This window comes from Chroicocephalus ridibundus, chromosome Z (genome assembly GCF_963924245.1).
Source record: "Chroicocephalus ridibundus chromosome Z, bChrRid1.1, whole genome shotgun sequence".
NCBI classification, from domain to species: domain Eukaryota; kingdom Metazoa; phylum Chordata; class Aves; order Charadriiformes; family Laridae; genus Chroicocephalus; species Chroicocephalus ridibundus.
This window is the reverse complement of record NC_086316.1, coordinates 82,977,109-82,999,618: the sequence shown is the minus strand read 5'-3', so window position 1 is coordinate 82,999,618 and position 22,510 is coordinate 82,977,109. Positions and strand designations below refer to the sequence as shown.

General features: G+C 47.7%; 1 protein-coding gene and 1 long non-coding RNA gene across 2 annotated transcripts; one reads left to right on the top strand and one right to left on the bottom strand.

The window, feature by feature from the left end:
* Positions 1 to 13,901: 13,901 nt before the first annotated feature.
* LOC134508206 (uncharacterized) lies at positions 13,902 to 17,914 on the bottom strand. Its single transcript, XR_010069007.1, has 3 exons — positions 17,339 to 17,914; positions 14,474 to 14,713; positions 13,902 to 14,323 (listed from the first exon to the last, which is right to left on the bottom strand). It is a non-coding gene; the product is annotated as an uncharacterized LOC134508206 (long non-coding RNA).
* On the top strand, positions 16,926 to 20,377 carry IER3IP1 (immediate early response 3 interacting protein 1). The gene is made up of 3 exons (XM_063319448.1): positions 16,926 to 17,082; positions 18,388 to 18,489; positions 20,175 to 20,377. Exons 1-3 carry the CDS (start codon positions 16,992 to 16,994, stop codon positions 20,228 to 20,230), a joined length of 249 nt encoding a protein of 82 aa, XP_063175518.1. The 5' UTR covers positions 16,926 to 16,991; the 3' UTR covers positions 20,231 to 20,377.
* The last annotated feature ends 2,133 nt before the right edge of the window (positions 20,378 to 22,510 follow it).

The window sequence follows — 22,510 nt, the reverse complement described above, 5'->3', positions numbered from 1 at the left end:
AATTAAGATTGTACTCCTCTGGAAATATTTTACAATTTAATATTGAGTGTAATTAAGAATATAATCACTGTTATCAAAAAAGGTATTTAACTCTGTTGTAGTTTCTTTATCATTCATGTGGATAAAAAGTCTATAATAAAAAAAAAAAAAAGAAAACTATGAGATAATAGTTGAGCTTCCCTGTAATTTAATGCTATGCTTTTTCCACTAAAGAAAAGAACCAGGAAATTTATCCCCAAGAATATCTTTTTTAGAAGGATTTCAATTCACAAATAAGGCGTTGGAGTATTTCAGGGCAGAAATCCTCTGCCTGTGGTTATTTAGAAAACGCTTGGAAGTAGATTTGGTGGAATTTCGGGAAGTGCCTTGTGGAGCCACAGAAATAAAGGGAGGCTTATGCCAAAGTCAGTCGACCGCAGCCTTCCAGGTTTTTTCCTGATGAAGTGCGACACCCTGATGGCCAGGGCTTTCCCGAGTGGAATTTGTCTTCCTGCAGATGGTCTCAGTCCCAAGCACGGCGTCGTCCCTGAGCATGCCGCTGTGTAGAAGATCATCCACACCAGTCCAGCACCGCCAGCATCTGAGAGCGGTTTCGTTTGGATGTGTCGCGGAGTTGCGCTCTCCGTATTCCCAGCAAACCCCCGGGAGATTTAAATCCGCTGGTTTTACAGCTCCTGGGTGCAGCGCGGCAGATGTGGAAGGCAGGGGAGGAGGGGCACAGCCTGGTTTCGTGCCCTTCCCTCCGTATTTTGCTCCTGTGGTAGGTGAGCTGACAAGATTCAAATCCAAGACTTGCCGAACTGGCAACGTCATGGCTTTCGTAGCGTCAAAAAAACCAGTGAAAGCACCAGAAAAGCTGGAGCGGGTCAGACCGAAAGTTAATTTGTGGCCGTAGCCCGTTCCCAATAGTAGATGAAATCACATAGTTTGTGAAAGCACGCAGGCAGTTAGAGGTATGTTCCCAGAATATTGTTTTAGCATCTAATGATTTTCGGCTCGTGGGTTTTCTGATCTAGACATGATGTCTTGGTTTTAATAACCTTCGATGGATTTTATTTTATTTTTTTTTTTTTCTTCCATGAACTCATCCAGTGACTTTTTAAAACCGAGGCGGGCTTTTAGTAGCTTACGGCAGTAAGCTCCACGGCTTAAATACAGGTTGTGAGGGGGGGGAAAAAAAACCCCACCAGCTTCTGATATTTGGAGCTGCCACCTTTCAGCCTCATTTTTCTCATCCTGGGTGAGACCAGTTGCCGGTTGACTATTGGTAATCCCTATCCAGCACTTCCGTGCCAGTCGTGATTTCATAGGCATCTTTCGAGCCTTTTTGGTTGTCTTTTTTTCCAGGTTGGTGAGTCGTAGTCATCCCTCCAACAGAAGCGGTCCCGTAGCTTTGTAGCCTTCGTGTACCTTTTCCTGAGCAGCTGTATCCTTTCTGAGATGGAGAATGAGCTGCGCAGATTATTCAGGATACAGTATAGATTATAGTATAGAGTGACATCGTATTTTCTGCGATGAATGAACTCCAGCGTGGCGGTAAAACATCTTAACCACTATAGATCAAAAATTTTGCCCAGACATAAAGCAATCCCCTTGCTCGATAAGAAATTACCGCTCTAATGGCTTCTGAGTGCCGGCGCTCCTGGATGTGGTCAGCCGTGCAGAGTAACCCCTTGTCCCTCACCGTTTGAGAACCAGCCCGGTCCAACCCCAGGAGAAGACACGAAGGATCTACAGCAGATTTATTTGTTTTCTCCTCCCTGCTCAGCCGTGTTCGGACCGTCGTGTTCCGCAGCGCCTTCCCGCAGTAAGTATGTTGTTGAAGTCCTGAAACCAAGTATTCCATTTATAGTTCACACAAATGAACGGAAACGCAATTAATATGTTTCAAATTGAATATTCAAACTTGAAATGTCCAGTTAGCCTTTGGTGGGTTACGCTAAAGTTTCCCAGTCATGGAAACGCCACTTGTCTGCTTTGTAACTGATCTACAGACCGCAACTGCAAACGTTCAGATGGAACACGCCTCTCAGAATTAAGCATGAATGGAGTGTTTTGAATTAAAAAAATCATCCCTCGCGCTGATAAAGCTCAAGAACGTGATCCTAGAAAACAAACGCAGAGCAGCCAGCGCCTAAATAAATCTGCTTCGGTAAACATCCAAGGAAGCTTCTTATCACCACTTGCTTTTTGTTTGCTTTCCTCTTGTGCCAAAGTTTGCGCGCATTGAAGTGATGAGGATCCCAATAAGTGCTTGCGTTTCACAGACTCGACCCTCAACGTTTCCACCAGCTGGCCTCGAAAAAAAAAGAAGGAAAAAAGGATCCGGGTAGATTTACGCAGTAGTTGATACGGCTGTATACAGAATATACATACGCTAAGGCTGTGTCTGTACTGACGTCTCCCTGTACTTGAACTCCCCTGTCATAGTTAAATTGTTACAGAGATCCCGGCAGGTTGTGTTTGAGCCCACCGCTGTCCCGAGGAGCAGTTCCCAGCACGGATGGCGCGTCCACCCAGACCCGCAACCCTTCCCCACGGCAGTTCGGATGCGGCCACCCTGAACTGAAAGGTAAGGGTGCTTCTGCTGTGGGTGCAGCTCTCTGGTGGCACGGGGCAATGGTCCCAGCCACGCTTCATTTACTGGTATAGGGTAGCCCGTATTGTTGCTGTCCTTAATATAAAATTAATGTCGCGTTCATGTGGAAAATAAACATTCAGCTTTTCTTACGCATGAACGTGCAGCTTGTCAACACCTTTAAGAAACTTGCGTAGTTGACCAAGCTGTTACCACAAGAGAGGTAAAAGGTAACAGTGGTATTACAGATCTTCGTTTCAGCCTTTCTTTCATCAAAATCCCCTGAGAGTGGCAAAAACCACAGCACAGGCTACGCACTGAGCTGCTACTTGATTTTCCTGGGCGCTTGAATGAGCAATAAATAGATTTTTAAAAGCTCATGAGTGATTGACGGTCCTTTTTTACTTTTCCCCCGCCCAGTTGGATTTCCATGAACTGCCCGCAACATCTCCAGACTGAGCTCCGTCCTTCAGCCGTGGTGGTGCTTCTCCAGGACTTAGGACTTCTCTCATTTGCTTCTGAGATGCTTCGGCACGGTTATTTCTGTTGGTGAAGAAGCGCACCGAGCAAAAGCGTGGAGGTATGTGCTTTCCCTTACTCGAGAGCATGGGAACAGACCTCTCGGGACCGTACTTTTAGGTGCTTTCAAACCATCTCCCTCAAAAGACCTTTTTTTTTTTCACCTTTTCTCGACCTTGTTCTGCAATGGTGGGGGAAATCAAGTGAATCACGAACGAGTTATTTGAAGCAGACAGCATATCTGAGCATTTAGCGCTCTTGGGGTCAATCATACTGACAAATAAATACCTTGGTTATCATAAAAAGTTATCTCCGCGTGAATAGGGCCAATTAACAAAGGCGTTACAGTGACGATTTGGAAGTTTTGTCTGAGGTGGGTATGGCAAGCAGGATAAGGCCCTGCTAATGAACAGCAAATAAAACCTCTGCATGTTTTTTGTCCTGTTGATCAGCTCTTGACTGCTCCTTTGACTTTTGTCTTCTGTGAGGGATTACAGTTCAGGTTGCCGCAAAATTTTCTCTTCCTTTTTCGTCATTTTTACGGAAAACTTCCAAGGCGGTGGTGACAAAAGTTCGGCATAAATTTCGCAGCGTACAAAAAAAAAATAGCACCTTCTCAGCAAACCTGTATTTTTTTAGGCTATCTCAACGAGGAATTAACAAAAACAAAGCCTAGAGTTTGCTCTGACCCTCTTGGATAGAACAACTTTTACCCCGCTGGCTTTCAAAGCAGAATCACTCTGCTAAGCAAAGCTGTGGGGAGAGCACCTGTAGGACATCTCACTATTTTCATGTCATCTCCTGTAGCTTTTCTTCCCTCTGTGGAGTTTGTTCCAATGGGGTTTATGCCCAGATGAGCATGGCCGGGGGGTTGGAACTAGATCTTTCAGTTCCTTTCCAACCCAAACCATTCTATGATTCTAAATTTTGCTCAACTGCCTTGAATTATTCAGTACATTTTTGAGAGGGCTTTTTTTTTTGTTGTAGTAAGGTTATCCTTGGTGATGATACTGATACAAAATGTTTCGTCTCCAAACTACTAGCCAGGCGTTCACTAATAAATCCCAGAGTAGGTACATAACCTCCAGCCGTACAGGCTCGAGCCCTGCATATGGCTCAGATCCTTGCGCCCTGTGGCATGTGTCACTGCGGCCACGTCCACACTTGGCCGGTTGCCCTGGTCTCACTGGGTTTGTTTTATCTGCGCTGGCAGTGGTGGACTGCACCCAATCCACGTGAGATAAGATATTCCTGCAGGAAAGAGCCGCCTCCCCCACCGCAGGTCCCCTCTCCACAAAACTGAGTTTGGAGTTACATGGATACTAGGATAAAAAAGAAAAAATTACTAAGACATTATAGATCTCCTTCAGGAATATTCAGGGCATTCCATTGTTTTTTCGTTAATGTCTCTGAAAGTTTGGTGAAAGGGAATAACATGAGAACGGCATGGACCTGGTGAAGCAAGTCCAGAGGAGGCCCCGGCGATGCTGGGAGGGCTGGAGCCCCTCTGCTGGGAGGACAGGCTGAGAGAGCTGGGGGGGTTCAGCCTGGAGAAGAGAAGGCTCCGCGGAGACCTTCCAGCCCCTTCCAGTCCCTCAAGGGGCTCCAGGAAAGCTGGGGAGGGACTCTGGATCAGGGAGGGGAGCCATGGGACGAGGGGGAACGGTTTTACACTGGAAGAGGGGAGATTTAGATGAGATATTGGGAAGAAATTCTTTGCTGTGAGGGTGGTGAGCCCCTGGCCCAGGTTGCCCGGAGAAGCTGTGGCTGCCCCATCCCTGGAGGGGTTCAAGGCCAGGTTGGCCGGGGCTTGGAGCAACCTGGTGTGGTGGGAGGTGTCCCTACCCAGGGCAGGGGGTTGAAACTAGATGGTCTTTAAGGTCCCTTCCAACCCAAACCATTCTGTCATTCTATGAATTCACATTCGCAAGAGATGTTTGCAGAGAAGAACGTGTCCCAGACACTTCCATCATGTCTTCACATTGGGCATGATGGAGGGCTTTAAGTACCGTCCAGGAGATCTTCGGTGGCTTGCAAGAGTGAGGTCTGCCCTGTATTTAGCATCTTTTCCCCACGGGGCAGGGTCTGAGTGCCAGAGAAGCCAGCGAAGAGACTCCCATTGACTTTGGTGAGCTTTGGATCAGATTCCGAATCACAAATGGGTTACAAAGCAATTTAGGTTTTGGTCTGAGCTTTCTGTTTGATAAAGCAGGAAAGCACTGGCGTCTGCCCGAATAGAAGTCCTCCCTTCTTGGGAAGTCTTTTGTAGCCTCTACAACATGGAAGCGGTTTTCAACACCATACTTGCTGTGGCTCAAAGCCAAAGAAACGGTCAGTGATGCCCTGGAGAAGGGAGAGAAAGCACTGACATACCAAGTGTCCTCCTCTGTGGATGGTGCAGAATGGATAATTGGTGTGTGGCGCAACCAAAAACGTATCTGCAGGCCTGCTCTCCGCTGTTGACCTCTCCGTAAAAACCTGTTTGATGTAGTTCATTCACTGTTTCCTTACGCCACAGAGGAAAATTCGCAGCTGTGGTCATTATCTAAATGTGCTCGGTGATATGGACTGTGGACACCTGAAACCCTGCCAAACAGTCTCCAGGGGATTTGGAGAGGTCCTTTGGTCTTGTTTGATACTAGCAGCGAGGCAAGAGGAGCTGAAATTGTTTTGTAGTTATTTAGCTAGGCAAAGGAGAAAAATGCGTCAATCCCTATCGTTAGTTTTGAAATACCTGCCAGTCTGGAGTGGATTTATGTGTTCTGTGTGAACATATTAACAGAAAAGGAGTCTCCACCCTAGGGCACCACGCCTTCTGTGATCACAAAGCGCAGGTAATCGCACTTTTTCCCAAGATAACTCAGTGCGGGTGCCAGCTCAGCCCCATTCTGGCAGTAAGGACAAGGGGCTTTTGCAGATAAAAACAAGGTCCGGCTCTGCGACGGAGATGTGACTTCGCTAACAGAGGCTTGGGAAGAGGTGGGTGCTGCAGAACAAGATCGATGGTAAGCTCCTGCCCATGGCGCAGTGAAGAACAGCTAAGCCAGGCTGCAAGGGCCACCAAAATGAAGCACGTTTGAAATCCAACCCTGAAGTGTCCATCACCGATTAACAGCTCAGCATCAGCTCCTTAAATTCCTACCTCGTCCTTTTCAGTGGTGAAGAGCCAGGTCAGTCTGCGTAACGCCCAAAAAGCAAGGACGGGGCTCAGACTTACTGTGGTCCCGTAGTCGCCCCTTGGCCTGGAGCCATCTCAGCTGGTGGGGTTCCCTTGCCTGGAGGGCACCCAAACTACGGGGCTGCCCGCCCCCTCCACCCAGCCTGCCGGAGGAGACCCGAAGGCACCGCTCTTGGGACATGGCGTGTTTCTGCGGTGACTCCTGAACACAGAAACTGCAGAGGCAGCTTTGCTGGAGGACTTCGTGCAATCATAGCGCCGCAGAAAGGGTCCGGTGCCCAACGGAAGCCTTGGCAGGCTTTTAGGTGGAGTCCAGCTGTGTCTCCTGCTCCACCAGAAAGATCGTGAAAGGAATTGCTTAACAAAAGGATGGTGAGTAAAGCCTCTCCTTGATCCACCTCCACACTTTATTGATTGGCTAGAAACGGAAGAGATTACTCTGCTGTAATAAAAACCACGGAGAGAAGAAAGCAATCAGCAGAGGCAAATGAAGTGAGCAATTAGTCTGAACCCCTTCAGACCAGCTTTACTTTCATGCAACGTCTTAGCAGCATGATGCTGATGGAAGGATCTCCAGCAGTCACAAGGTAATGCAGAAATTTCCAATCTTATTCTGCTCTAGATTTAAATTACCGTGTCTTATTTTTTTAGCTTTTTCTCAAGCTGAAGGGCGAGACTGAGGTGCTCCTTAGGACATCTCACTGACGTGACAAAAAGAGATTGTGTCACGAAGGGATGGAGGACTCTGGGATCTTTGATTATTTCAGTAGCACTCAGCCCAGCTCTCCTTCCACCAGGGGAAATTTCACGTGAGATCCTGAAACAGCTTCTGGGCCAACATTTCGGTTGATTCACAGACACGTGCACTCGTGGGTAAGAGGCAAAGCCTTGGACAGTCGACGTCGCTACGAAATGATGCTGCCTGGTTTTACTGTCCAAGCTTTTCAAAAGTAGGGGTTCTTGCAGATCCCTCTGATTCATGTTGATAGGAGGGGTAATGGTTGTAGCGATAGGACAAGGGGTGATGGTTTTAAACGAAAAGAGGGGAGATTTAGATGAGATAGAAGGAAGAAATTCTTTACGCTGAGGGTGGCGAGACACTGGCCCAGGTTGCCCGGAGAGGTGGGAGATGCTCCATCCCTGGAAACATTCCAGGCCCAGGGGCTCTGAGCGACCTGATCTAGTTGAAGACGTCCCTGCTCATGGCAGGGGGGATTGGACTAGATGGCCTTGAAAGGTCCCTTCCACCCCAAACCGTTCTGTGGTTCTATGTCATGCACGGTATTTCAGTCTGAGCAGTGTTTCAGAGCTGGTGTCGTTCCTCACGTAAACGTGAGTATGGGTTTGGCTTGGCTTTTTTCCTATAGGGTTGTATTTTCTTCAGTCACTGGCTTTTTTCTTATCCAACCTGTGGCTACACACATTTTTCACAATAATTTCATTTTCAATTAAGCTTATTGATGCAAAGAGAGTAGAATTTAAAGTGCAACCTCTGAGGCTTAGATACCTGAGAACATACTGGCAGACGATTTGTTCTTGTGTTTATTAACTGGATGCCATCAGGCTACATCCTGTGACTCCACATTTCATCTTTATTCTAGACAAGGAGCTAGGATAGAATAAAATAATGACGGGAAATTTCCTGCTAAAGTCTCCCTCTGTGTCCTGGGGCAAATTGGCTGGGATTAGATAAAAGTGTGTGCTAGATGTGCTAGAGTGTGATGCCAACGCGCTTGTCCGTGCCGAGATTAGATGCTGGAGACGACCATGAAGTCAAATTCGAGGTACCTGTGGAAGCTCATTGCCTTCAGAGAGACATTCAGGGGTTTGATGTCAGATTAAATTCTGCTTTTTGGATCTGTCCCATCTTGCTTCGATTCCCAGCTTGCAAAACGCCGACAGCAGGATCTATCTCACAAGGAAGCTGGAAAGATAATTCACCTTAGAGACGGTGAAATATTCGGATGTCATAAATGGATCTAAAATAAACGTGCTGCTTACGAACAGTAAACCGCGATCTGAATTTCTGCTGGCTTTCTCTTTCAGCATGCTCCGTGCTAGTGAAGAAGGTTTCCACAGCAAAATGACTTCCGAGGAAGAAGGTGATTCACTCTCCTGTTCATTTTCATTAGCATTTTAAGCTCGTTTCGCAGCGTTTTGTTTGCGTGGTGACACTGCTGAGAGGTGCCAGGCAACAGCAGCGTTATCAAGTATGTAAGATTAGCAGATACGGCGTGCTGAACGGGCTGAAAGGGAATGAATGAATCAGCCGGGTTGTTTTTCTTGGGGTTTTGGGGAGGGAAGAATGGTGGAAATCAAAGGAGCCGCTGCAGCAGAAGAGAGGACTGGGAGACTTGGAGGCAGGGGTAGATAGGGGATGTAAGCCAAAATTCACTCCTTTGTGGTTGGAACTGAATCCAAGAGCAAAAAAGGACGGAAGCAGATTGAAAAGGGTGGAAGTGGATGGAAAGCGCTGGCTAGAGAGGCAGGAAGATTCAGGATGCTGTCATGGCTTTACTGTGAATAGGTGGATAATAGGTGCGCGGGTCGGGGCTATCCCAGGCACAAATCCAAGCCGGGCAGAGAATGGATGGAGAGCAGCCCTGAGGAGAAGGACTTGGGGGTGCTGGTGGATGAGAAGCTCAACATGAGCCGTCAATGTGCGCTGGCAGCCCAGAAACCCCCCGCAGCCTGGGCTGCATCCCCAGCAGCGTGGGCAGCAGGGCGAGGGGGGGATTCTGCCCCTCTGCTCCACTCTGGGGAGACCCCCCTGCAGCGCTGCCTCCAGCTCTGGGGCACCAACAGCAGAAGGACACGGAGCTGTTGGAGCGGGGCCAGAGGAGGCCCCGGAGATGCTGGGAGGGCTGGAGCCCCTCTGCTGGGAGGACAGGCTGAGAGAGCTGGGGGGGTTCAGCCTGGAGAAGAGAAGGCTCCGGGGAGACCTTCCAGCCCCTTCCAGTCCCTCAAGGGGCTCCAGGACAGCTGGGGAGGGACTCTGGAGCAGGGAGGGGAGCCACGGGACGAGGGGGAATGGGTTTAAACTGGAAGAGGGGAGATTTAGATGAGATCTGAGGAAGAAATTCTTTGGTGTGAGGGTGGTGAGCCCCTGGCCCAGGTTGCCCAGAGAAGCTGTGGCTGCCCCATCCCTGGAGGGGTTCAAGGCCAGGTTGGCCGGGGCTTGGAGCAACCTGGTGTGGTGGGAATTGTCCCTGCCCAGGGCAAGGGGGTTGGAACTAGATGATCTTTAAGGTTCCTTCCAACCTGAACCATTCTATGTGGAATAACTTTGTGGTCTAACAGTGCGGGGCAGACTTCTCCACCCCGAGATCCAAACGGTTGGGTTTCAGCCCTGCAAAGCAGTTTTGCTTTATACTTTTGGTAGATATAGGCCCACAAGTTATTTAACTGAGCTGTGAGATTTTTGGAGAAAAAGTAGTTCCCAGGAATCCCCTTCTAACACAGAGCTGGTCACCCCCATCCATCCATGGTTTGCAGCAGAAGGACCATCGTTATTTGCAGCCTGTAACAACATGGGGTCATTTCACAAAACTTCTCATTTCTTAAAGCTCTTTGTTGGCAAAACTCACCTGTGATTTCCATACTCTCTTGAAGGTTCATCACCGTCTACTTATGATATTGTCATGGTGTCTCTCAGTGGAAGCCTCTTACTGTTGGTTGCCATCAGCGTAGCGATAAGCGTTCTCCGGAGGTGAGTGTTAGGGCAGTAGGAGAGGACCCAGGGTTGCCAAGGAAATGTGGGCAGTGATGAATTCCTGCAGGAGCCGAGGGTGATCAGGGAGCCCATGGGGAAGAGCCGGCCAAACCCTAGTGCTTCTTGGGGTCCTCCCAGGCTCCTTCTCCATCAGCCCGCAGCAGGGTGCAGTAATGGGGGCTGGGGAATTGCTAGGGCGGTGCTTGGATAATATCAGTTCAGTGCAGTGATAGTCGGGTTTGTTTTCTGTCTGGTCCAAGTTCTTCTCCCCATCCCCAGATTTTATGTATTGAAATTTTATTGAGGAAAATCAAGAGACCTGAGCCCCTGATTTCTCACTACTGCCAACATTTTCATTTTTTTTCAAGAACAGCCTGAAGTCACCAGGAGAGGGACATTCCTTGAGATGTTTATTAACAAGAAAGTAAATAATATGTTTTGAGCAATCTCTTTAAACAAAAATTTTGTTCGGCTTTAGTTTGAATGCGTCTAGCCAAATGGAGGAGGGCACAAAAGGTATTTTGTGCTAAAGGGCAGAAGATAAGGGGGAAAGGAAAAGGTCACCACCTTAATTAATTAAATCAGCTCTATCCCGGCTATCAGTTCTGTGCTGCCATTAGCGATATCCTGTCATTAACTGGATTGGGTTCAAAATACAAACAGCTTTTCACACGCATGTGACACCTAACGATTTGGTTTGCTCCCTTTCTGTTGTGCCAGGCGCTGCACATCAAATTATTCCTCCAAAGATCTCACTACACCTGTGGTGGTGCAAAACATGACGGTGACGAACAGTAGCTCTGATAAGATTCCGACGGCGGATTTGCCTGGCCCGGTGTGTATCAGTTACGTTTCTGACAAGCGAACTGTGTCCCCGGAGTTTGCCATCGCTGAAGAGACACTTTCCATTTTTGAGTTACCGTTCTTCTCCTTTGCTGTCTCGATGACGCCCGCCGATTCAGCGCCAGAGCAGTGATGGCCCACAGCTTCTTCCACCACCAGCTTTCTTCTGGAGAGGAGAGCGGGTGAAGGACTCAGGGGTGTAGGCTGGCGAGCTGACGGACTGACAGGACGCACTTCATTTTCTCCACCGTAGCTTTGGACTGTGAACTCGTACCACGCCAGTATTAGAAAATGCAGGAAAACAGGGGTTTTTTTTGTGGAAGTGGAGAAAAAGCGTAGCTATATCTACCTTACCTCTGTGATGTGTTAAAAATTTACCGTAGAGACATACATCTTCCCATATTACCTCTTTCTGTGGGATGAGTCATGGGGAAAAAATGCAGGGGGGAAGGATTTCTTGTAATTTTTACCAAGATTTCCCAGTCCCTCTGACTCATACATGAATCCCACACGTTATGCTTACCCCTAACCTTTAGCACATGGTTTCCTACAAGCTGTACGACGCTGTGGCTATGCTCATGTTATTGAACAGACTGCAATCTCTGAAGTCACCAGGGTTGTGATTTTTTGTTTTTATCTGCCCACTTTTACAGCCTGAGGGAAGCCACCATCTATTAATCTTTAAACTGAGTGCTGCAACCCATGACCTCTGCCTCTGGCATAACACCAGCTTGCTAAGGAACGAGCCTGGCTCTTCTCCCCATTCGGATGGCAGTTCCAGGGGACAGATTAGTCTGAGATCTGGCACGGAGAGGGATAGGTGCGAGCCTAGTCCAACTTCATGCCTTTTGCTGCTAAGAACACTGTGAGAGCTGCGGGGTGTATAATTTTCCATTTATCGTAGCAACTTCCTTGGCCTACCTCCTGCATGATGAGGTTGTTCAGCCTGGAGAAGGCTCCAGGGAGACCTTCCAGCCCCTTCCAGTCCCTCAAGGGGCTCCAGGAAAGCTGGGGAGGGACTCTGGATCAGGGAGGGGAGCCATGGGACGAGGGGGAACGGCTTTAAACTGGAAGAGGGGAGATTTAGATGAGATCTGAGGAAGAAATTCTTTGGTGAGAGGGTGGTGAGCCCCTGGCCCAGGTTGCCCAGAGAAGCTGTGGCTGCCCCATCCCTGGAGGGGTTCAAGGCCAGGTTGGCCGGGGCTTGGAGCAACCTGGGCTGGTGGGAGGTGTCCCTGCCCAGGGCAGGGGTTTGGAACTAGATGACCTTCAAGGTCCCTTCCGACCCAAACCATCTATGATTCCCACAGAAATAGATGGAAAGTCAAAAGCAGCAGGAGGAAGGCCCTTTGACGAGCGAGTATTCTTCTGAAAGGGGTCTGGCATGGTCCGTTCCTCCTTTGTGCTCACAGGTCACAGAGCACTGAAAGTATCTGAAGGATTGTTAAGGCACTTCGGAGTCGCCAACAGGTTGTAAGGGTTGTTGGCGTCAGTGACTGTGCCTTAGCTTTAGCTTAGCTAACCTCGGTGGAAGTAATGCTCTCGGGACTCGTATTTTCAAACAGGTGACTTAATGGCCCCCAAATGTATGAACAAGAAGGCTACAGCCTATGAATTTCCTCCTCTTCCAGGCTTAGATGGGGCCACCGTTCACTGGGGAAGCTGTTGATGGAGAATCTGGCCCCAGCGGGACGCACTGTGACACCGACAGGCTTGTGTAAGCTCCCAAACATGATGCTCAGCAAATCAGAGACGTAGGGCCTGCACGGATCCACGCAGGCGTTCAGCATTTCAGAGACCCGAGTGAAAATCTGTAGGCTGTGCTGCAGAGGTGGTCGGAGTTTGGTCACCATTACACCACCTCTGTATTTGTCCCAAAAGGGCAGTTTGAGTAATTTGTCTATTAGCAGAGATGGAAACCAGACCTGATTCTGAAGCTGAAGGGACACGTCAGCCATCCCTGGCGGAGGCTCGGCCACAACAGGATCCTTTGATGTTAGCCGTATTCCCACTCAAAATATTGCTCCTGACACCATTTTCCATGGTCCGATGGAAACACATTTGCACATCCATGGTGGCAAACACCAGCTCCTTGCCTGTAAGAGCCTGTGCCGTTTTGGTCTCCCTCTTTCCATTCCTCTATTTAGTGAGCTGCTCCTGCCTGTCCACCGCCCGTAACACCAGCCTCAGGCACCTCTTTGCTCTCCTTAATACCCCGGCTCTTTCTTCATGCTGCTCACTGCACAGAGATAAAATCCCCCCCCTCCTTGTCAAAATTCATGGAGCTGTTTCCTCATCCTGCTCTAAATCCCTCCTTAAGACCCGCTGCTGCCTCGACGCCTGCAAATCCTGCCCCTCTGTCAGCCACAGGGCAGGGCTAAGCAGAGATTTCCAATTCTCTGACAAAATCGATTTGTTCTTTTGCTGCCCTGTTCCCTGTGTTGGCCTGCTTTTGATATCCACTGTCTTCCAGCTGAGACATGGACTGGAAAAATCCCTGAAAAATATCTATATGGTACCGAGCGTAACAGGCTTTGGTTCCAGATTGGTGTATTCCAGCAGGAACGCAGCGCAGGCCGTGACTGGGATGAAGATGCCAATAATCACAGTACAATATAATGTAACATAGTGTAATCCTGTACTATTGGTAATAACAAGATGAAGAGCAGCGTGTGCGCGCACGTGCTAGACAACAAATGACATTTAAAGGCTGTTAGGGTTATACAGCCAAGCACGATGAACTTAGGAAATAGCATCAATAAATTTAGGTGTAAATTCAGAATTTCCTATTTGTTTTTCCTCTGTTCTTCCATCTACTTTTGTGTATGAAGCCATATTAACGTCCTCTCAAGGTACAACTCTTAGGAAAGCTGGCAGGCTGGGGTTTTGGAGGGGACGGCCATTCGCTTTCCAAATCAGCCAGGGCAGAGATGATGCTGCGCAGCACATTTACAGTCACGGACAAGACAAAGATCTTTCCTGTACGTAGCTGCTGAAGGGTAAGAACCAGATAGAGATTCTTTCAAATGTACAAAATCTTACTGCATTCCCACCTTTGGTGGTTAAAAGAAACAACTGCACATTAAAGCAGCTGAATATTCAGTTTGTGCTTCCAAGAGATGCGTCGTTAACCTTTGCAGCAGTTTTGACGGTGCAATAGGTGTGATGACTGAAGGATGACAAAGGCTTTAGTTTAGCTGCGAAATGTAGCTACGGGATTTATTTACAGCACATAACTGAGCCACGGAACCTACGTTTTTCACACACACAGAATTTTTCAGTTAATGGAGTGACTCACCGTAGAGGTTGGTACGTGGCAGGCAGGTGTAAGGACTCAGCTCCTTGATGCAATACCCTGGTCCACGTAGCGCAGAGGTTTGTGTCCGTTCAGAGCCCCGTTAAGGTAAAACCGCAAGGCAGCAAGCTTGCTTCTGGAGTCTGACAGCAAATATTTAAAGTTTGCTCATCTTCAGCTTATAAGGTATTCCCAGGCCTACGGGCAAGTATCAAAAGGAGGAAATTGTCAAAGCTAGTTCAGAAAATAAACTCAGGAGCTGGTGGCAAGTGAGGCGAAGGATGTAGGGATTGAAGTCGTGAGAAGACTTCCTTTGACCTGGCGTTTGCTCGCCAGGAATAAACTAACCTCATCCTGAAAACTTGCATGCAACAGGCTCGAGCCTCGTTAATGGCAGAGGACAGTCGGACCCACAGAGCTGTGCTCTGTCTGACGATATTGAACGACAAACGGAGAAGCAAAAATAATACCCAGGTCTTCACAATACTTCACCAGCCTGAAGTTTAATCCTTTGACATCTGTAAGGCGGTTTAAAGCTCTCCTTTATGGTGATCGACTGCGCTCTGCAGATGACGCCACGGGAATTTACTGCAACGAAATGTAACACCTTAATGAAGAAAAAAAAAATAAATTAATTGCTTTCCTTCTAATGCAAGTGATTTTGGTTTTCCCTTCGACCACGTAACACGATGATTCAGAGATAAGACTCATGTGGTTGTTCAGTTGCCGTGATGGATTTTGCAAAGGGGAAAATCACATCAAGTTTATGTAAGCTCGATAGCAGCTGCTCTTTGGAAATACATCTTAATTATGGGTAAAAATACTAGGCCATAACTTGTATACTTATTTTAAAAACCTCATTATTTTTTTTTTCAGTGCCATAATTCGAAACATTAGCTCTTCACTGAGGTTAGTATTTATTTATAGGTTGGATACCGTAAGGAGGTAGCCCAGGAAATGCTACTTGATGATGGTGGTTATTAGACGTGCCCGTTAGTGACCCCTCATATTTATCTGTATTTAATTATAGAATTACTGCCGTAAGGCCCTAAGTTATGTCTGAGAACAAAAGGCAGTTCCATTTGTGAGACCATTATCTGCCAGCACTCACAACTTCTTAAAAAATAGTGATGGCCTTGGGATGAAATCTTTTCAAGCCAGATACTGAATTTCTCTCTGTGCGTGGAGTTTGGTAAAAATCAAGATCAGGCTTTTTTATTATTTATAGACACACGGAAAAAGATGGTTTGAATGATTAAAGAAAGCTTTTTTGCAAACTTTGGGGGCTTCTAGGTAACTAGAAGTGGCTCCATTTTAAGATGTTAAACTGGTAGTTTTGAGGAGGTTTGAGGTGACACACAATTAAAAAGTCTGGATGAGAAATAAAGAATTTATGTTGGAATTCCTGAGCTTGCAAGTGTGTGTTCACATGTGCCACTACACCTGCGTAGTGCCCCAGACTGCTGACATACGTGAAGCCAAGCGTACACATAAGGGTTTGTAGACTCAGAGGCAACATTTGTAAATATTTCGAGCTTTCTCACAAAAAAAACCTTCAGCGTATGTTTAAATAATACTGATTTCTCTGGAAGGGCAATAGATGTTCCCTGAACTGAGACTGTACTCCTTTTCAAGACCGCAATGACAAATATTTTTGACCAGATGACAAAACACTGATGAATCTGTTTGATTTTTGTCCTCCATTCTATCTCCCTTAATTAATATTAGTAATTTGGAGGGTAAGTTAGTAACAAAATACACTAGGGCTCTGAGGACGGGGTGCTCTTCTCCATCATACGGTCCTGACGCTCGATTCGCCGCTGAAGTTTCAGATCGTTTTGTGCTCGCTGGTGAGCGGATCTTAACCCAGAGCTGAAGCATGGAGATATATATTAAAATAATAGTAATACTGTTGGTCACTGGCTGCTCCCAGTGGCTCAGCTGCCACCCTCGTACCAACAGAGGTTGCCAGCTTCGTGTGGGAGCAGTTCTCCCAAAATACAAATCCTGTCATTTTAAAAACTTAAAAAAATAACCGTGTCATTTTAGATGTTTCAAAGAACGAAATTTTGCAGAAGTTAGCACTTCAGAATTGCAAAATGATCCAAAACCGACTGCGCAGAACACTCAAAACTGTACTCTGTCATTTTTGCCTGACTTTCCGGAAAGAGTTTATCGGTTGCATAAGGCAGACACGCAGTAACAAGACGCACGCAGGAATCTCTTATCACAGAATCACAGAATTGTCTGAGTTGGAAGGGACCTTTCAGATCGAGTCCAACCATCAACCTGACACTGCCAAAGCCACCGCTAAACCATGTCCCTCAGCACCGCGTCTACCCGGCTTTTAAATACCTCCAGGGATGGTGACTCCACCACTGCCCTGGGCAGCCTCTTCCAATGCTTGACAACCCTTTCGGTGAAGAAATTTTTCCTAATATCCCATCTAAACCTCCCCTGGTGCAACCTGAGGCCATTTCCTTGCGTCCTATTGCCTGTCACTGGGGAGAAGAGACCGGCAATAAACCACGATAGCGGTAACGCGATGATAATGTTGAGAAACGGTGACTACTCAGCTCCTATCTGTGGCAGGGCAAGGAATCGGGATGGGGTCTCTCCAGTCCACCACGTGAAGCACAAAGTTATCGTTTCTATGGCGGCGAATGAGCCTAAAAACCACCGAATCGCGGAGACTGGGGATCCGAGAGCGGGGGGGGGCGGGGGCTTGGGAAGGGGGCGGGGCGTTGGGCGGAGCCCAACGCCCCGCCCCCTTCCCAAGCCCCCGCCCCCCCCGGTCCCGCCCCGCCACGTCCCGCACGGTCGCCGGTTCCCGCCCCGTCGGCGCATCGCGGCGGCGGCGGGGGCCATGGCGTTCACCCTCTACTCCCTGCTGCAGGCCGCGCTTCTCGTCGTTAACGCCGTCGCCGTGTTGCATGAGGAACGGTTCCTCCGACACGGTGAGTCGCCGACCCATCCGGGGGAAAAACCGGCATAGGCCCGGCCGCCGTGGAGCGTCCCTCCCACCACCCCCCCCGCCACACACATACACAGCTCCGGGCCCTGTGAGGCCTCCTGAGGGGAGAAACCCCCCCGGGAGGTACCGACCGGCTCTCGGTGGGCTCCGCGGGGGCTGGCAGAGGGCTCGGAGGCCGCTCCGGGCCCATTGGGCTCGGCTTCCCCGCCCCCCCGCTTCTCCCCGCAGCCTTCCCTTACCGGGTATCTCTCTGCCAGGAATGGCTCCGGGGCTTCGGGCTTGAGGTTGGATCTTCTGCCCGTGCGGTTGAGATGACTCCTGCCATATCTTTGTGTCTTTTTTTTTTTTTGTCCCCCCCCATAATTTCCTTTTTTTTTTTTTTCCTTTGCATTTTTCCCATTTGTGCATGTTCCAACCCGAACTATTCCATGATGATGGTGTCATACCCCGAGGTGGGTTCTGTCATCTCCTCGTGCCTTTTTTTTTTTTGGGTGGGATGATGGCGCTTCTGGGTCTTCGCAGCTCCGCGGTACCGAAGACCCCCAAGGTTGGACGTCCTCGTGCCTCAAAAGATGGCAAAACGCTGCAAAACACAGAAAAACCACTGACACAAAGATCTGCAAAACACAGAAAAAAATAACCAATGAGCCAAGGTTTCCCAATTCCCCGATCCAGAGTGTCTTGACTTCTCCAAGTCAGCTTGGATTTTTGGCCGGAGCGCAGACAGTGATCCCATTTTCCCGTTCTCCTGTAGGTTTCGCCGGGGGGGGATCTGCTGGGTGTGGGTTTGGGGTCTTTTTTTCACATTCCTGAGCAGCAGCTCAAGGAGAAGGCAGACGTGGGGACTGGGGAGTCGAGACACTTGTTGCTCCCAGGTGACTGGGGAAGAGCTCTGAGCTCATCCGAGTGGGAGGAGCGGCTCAGGAGGGAGAGGATGCCCTGGCTGCTGTTCTATCTTCTGGGAAAGGATAGGGAACGGATTTTTTTTTATTTTTTTTTTTATGTCGGCAGGTGTTTTTTTGAAGCGCAAATAAGCTCATTTATTTCTCTGGTAAGGGTTTCTTTTACAGAAACATCGATGTGTCATTACCGTTGCATTCGTTAAAAAGGTTGAACAGTTTTCAGTTTTAAAACCTGATCTGGAAATAAAGCAAATTACCGTTTGTTTTTCTAATGTTGGTGATAACCGTAATCAAAATAGCTCACTCATTGATATCACTGATAGCATTTCTTGTATGATTTGGGGTTTTTTTTTCCTAACACATCTGTTTGGTTTTGCATGACACAGTGGGCTGGGGAAGCGATCAAGGAATTGGAGGATTTGGAGAGGAACCAGGAATTAAAGCACAGCTAACGAACCTCATTCGATCTGTACGAACCGTAATGAGAGGTAAGGTGACCACCTTCTGTTTAAACAATATTGTCTGTAAAGTTTTGTTTCTGTGCTTTAATGAAGTTACATCGGAATTTTGACTATTTTCTTTTACCGAAGAGCTGCTATTTCACAGAATCACAGAACGGTTTGGGTTGGAAGGGACCTTAAAGATGATCTGCTTCTTACCCCCCTGCCCTGGGCAGGGACACCTCCCACCAGCCCAGGTTGCTCCAAGCCCCGGCCAACCTGGCCTTGAACCCCGCCAGGGATGGGGCAGCCACAGCTTCTCTGGGAAATCCATGCCAGGGGCTCACCGCCCTCACACCAAAGAATTTCTTCCCAATATCTCATCTACATCTCCCCTCTTCCAGTTTAAACCCATTCCCCTCATCCCATGGCTCCCCTCCCTGATCCAGAGTCCCTCCCCAGCTTTCCTGGAGCCCCTTGAGGGCCTGGAAGGGGCTGGAGGTCTCCGCGAAGCCTTCTCTTCTCCAGGCTGAACCCCCCCAGCTCTCTCAGCCTGTCCTCCCAGCAGAGGGGCTCCAGCCCTCCCAGCATCTCCGGGGCTTCCTCTGGCCCCGCTCCAGCAGCTCCGTGTCCTTCTGCTGTTGGTGCCCCAGCGCTGGAGGCAGCACTGCAGGGGGGTCTCCCTCAAGCGGAGCAGAGGGGCAGAATCCCCCCCTCGCCCTGCTGCCCACGCTGCTGGGGATGCAGCCCAGGCTGCGGGGGGTTTCTGGGCTGCCAGCGCACATTGCTGGAGCATGTTGAGCTTCTCATCCACCAACACCCCCAAGTCCTTCTCCTCAGGGCTGTTCTCCATCCATTCTCCGCCCAGCCTGGATTTGTGCCTGGGATTGTCATGACCCAGGTGCAGGAGCTTGCCCTTGGCCTGGTTGAACTTCATGAGGTTGGCACAGGCGAAATTTCTGCTCGTCATTTCCAATCTGTCCTTCCTTCGGGTTCCTCCCTCCACACGCGTGGGCTCTGCAGAGGAGGTCGCAGGTCCCAGCTAAGGTGCCCTGAGTTTGATAAAGCGTAAAACATTCCCTGACGCTGACTCCGGTTTGTGATGCCGCCTCTGCGTCTTGTCTTTCCTCGGGGGAAAGCTTGGTGATCAACCAGAGCATGCAATTAGCTTTGCCTTGGCTACATGCAATTTTACGTGAAGTACCTGGGGAGGGAGATGTAATTCCTGTGATTCCTAAAGGTAAGCCTTAAAGGATGGGGGGGAAAAAATAGTCTTCTAATTTGTAAGCGACTTTACATTTTTTTACTGTAAAGCACAGCAAAAGTTCCTTTTATAGGTGATGACAAACAGGAGTTAATAAATCTTAACCTGTCTTGCTCACCACAGAGTAAAAACTGATACATTTCTTCTAAATAGCAGCAAAGAAAACTGACTTTGAGATGGTTTTGTTTCATTTGGAGGAAGGATTGTTTGGCTCAAAGTTAAAACATGACGGGCTGTCTACAAGTATTTATGCTGTTGCTTCCTAATTTTTAGTATCCTAGGCTTTGATCCTGGCTCCTTCCACTAATCCTGATTTTTTGCATTGGAAAATTCAGTGTATTTTTAAAGTTTTGACTGGTTTTGCTCCTTAAAAGGTAGTCTCCCAAGATAATAAGTTCTGTCACTTTGTGATGTGCAGAAGAAAATGTTCACAACTGCTCTCCTTTTATTTTATTTTTTTTTCCTGCAGTGCCATTAATAGCAGTGAACTCCGTTACAATCGTTCTCCTCCTGTTGTTTGGTTGAAGATACCCGTTGAAAATCTTTTTGGACGCCCAAAGAAGCAAGTCGCTAATCACCACTGCTCTGAGTTTTCTGGGATCCAGCACGGTTTAGCTGTCAATTTGACCTTCAGCTTAAAATAATAAAGACACTCTTTCTATTTATCCTCTTTCCAAATGTTCGCGTGCAGTTTCATTAAACAAGATACGGGGATCAATGCGACAACGCTGCAAATACCTTGGACTATGACAAGTTCTGTTGCCACCTGTGAATGGCGTTGACTGTTCCGAGCGCGCGTCGTAACACGTTGCGACGACTGTCGATAGGATGCGGTTTTCAAACGTCTCGTTACTCAGGGATGAATCTCCTTCAGTACGCTTCTCTATTTTTAAATTAAGAAAACCAGTAGCGTTTGGTTTTGTTTTTTTTATTTCACTGACTACACAGTACTATTTAAGAGAATACGAATTGGGCTCTGCCAACGTGATGTAAATTATTGAAGTTCAGTTGTGATACTGAGGGAGACAAAATTAACTGGGTAAAATCCTGATTCAGTTCACTTTGGAAGTCAAATTTTCCCGCTTTGATTGAGAACAGGATTTTCCTCTTGTCCTTCGATATTGACTTTTCGAATCCAAGAATGTTTCGTGCTGATGGTGAAGTAGGTTGAAAATAGGTGCAATTGCTATGCAAAAATCTTAAAAAAGCTGTAGCTAAAGCTGGGCAACTCTGTGTTAATTTAGGCTAGCAGGTGATATTAGTGATTAGCATTTGTTACTGTGCTGTCCGGGGTTATTGTACTCTTTAAAATGTGCGTTAAACTTCTGCGTGGTGGATTAGTGTGGTGGAAGCGGGGAACCGTTTGTATTCCGAGCTTCTTGGGGAAATGTGGGAGGGGAACACTGTGCCCTTTTTCAAATGCAATCCTTTGTTAAAAACCAGCGAATTTGCAGCCTCTTCTGTTCTCTCCTGCTTCATCCCCCACCCTCCATCTTCCTTTGTAAAATTAACAACTTACTGAAACCGAAACTATGGGTATGACCTTGCCGTTCTGTGGCAGAGATGATTGCTGATTGCTCTGGTACAGATCTGGCCCCAATTAAGGCTGCTGGGTTAGGTCCGATGTTGTGTAGCAAGTCTGGATTGAAGAAGGCTGATTCTCATGTACCTTTTTACAAGAGTATAGAAGTCTTACGTCTGCTCCCCTGTAAAAGCGTTGTAGATTATTTTTAAAGAAGGGAAGGCCAAAGGAAACCTGGCAGTTTGGTTATTTTAAAACAGCTTCGTTTATCATCCCTTCTTCCGACGTCTTGGTGACTTAAAGCGTACGCTGTTGTATACAAAGATAAATCTGTAAAATGTGTAAATGAATTTAATCATCATCGATTGCGGGGTTTTGCAGCGTAGAGTATATCCAGGAGGAGGGTTTTATGTTGTTTCCTTTTTCTTTTTTTTTTTTAGTGAAAACTTGTAAATAAATTCTGAATTTCTAAGTTAAGCACTCTTTTTCATAACTCGCTCTATATCCATGTACAGTGGGTGTATCTCAAAACTCAGCTTCATCCTGCTCCAGATACCAGAGTTACTGTTCTTACATGAAATACTTTTTTCTCTTCCCTGTACCGTCTCTTCGCGATGAAGCTGTATTTTGGTTTATGGAGCGAACCTAATGAGCCGTGGTAACACTGGCCAGGGGCAGGATAGGATCGTGCGAGGCTTTAAATTCTAGGGTACGTAGATCTATTAGAAAGTATTTCTTTATAATAATCTTTGTGTAATTCAGAGGCGATGAGGGTACGGTCTGGATCAGTTATTTTCAGGTATCTGTCGTTCATGGAAAGCGGACAGTATGTATGTGGAAGAGATAAAACACGGAAGGTACGCAGGCCTTCTTGTATTTTTGCCAAAATTTTACAAAAAAAGCAGTGGTAAATGTTTCCATTGCATCGGAGTACTGAATGGTTTGAAGCACAGCTTGCGTATCATCTGCCCTGACTGTTAAAACATTAGTTCTTACTCAAATAAAAGCCAGTACTAAAGATTACAAGCAGCAGCTTTAAAAACAGGCGAAAAGTGAGTTTTTTTCCCCATCTTCCTGTCCTTTCAGAAAGGCTGAAGTTTCAATGCGTAGCATGCAGCACGTGGGCAGATCACTTCAAAATCCATTAGGCACGTGCTGTAAAAAGGAGCAGCGGTTCCGCGCAGCATTTGAGGCAAAACTGGGACGTGTTTTACCTGGCAGATGCAAAATAGTGACTCAAAGTGGGGCAGCAGCTGAAGATTCAGGTCTCCCGGGTAATGAGC

What these genes read in the sequence shown, in the direction of transcription:
- IER3IP1 (XM_063319448.1), top strand. Translation starts at nt 16,992, where the DNA reads ATGGCGTTCACCCTCTACTCCCTGCTGCAGGCCGCGCTTCTCGTCGTT. An exon ending in GGAACGGTTCCTCCGACACG is followed by an intron (nt 17,083 to 18,387) that starts GTGAGTCGCCGA and finishes TGCATGACACAG; the next exon opens with TGGGCTGGGGAAGCGATCAA. An exon ending in TGTACGAACCGTAATGAGAG is followed by an intron (nt 18,490 to 20,174) that starts GTAAGGTGACCA and finishes TTTTTCCTGCAG; the next exon opens with TGCCATTAATAGCAGTGAAC.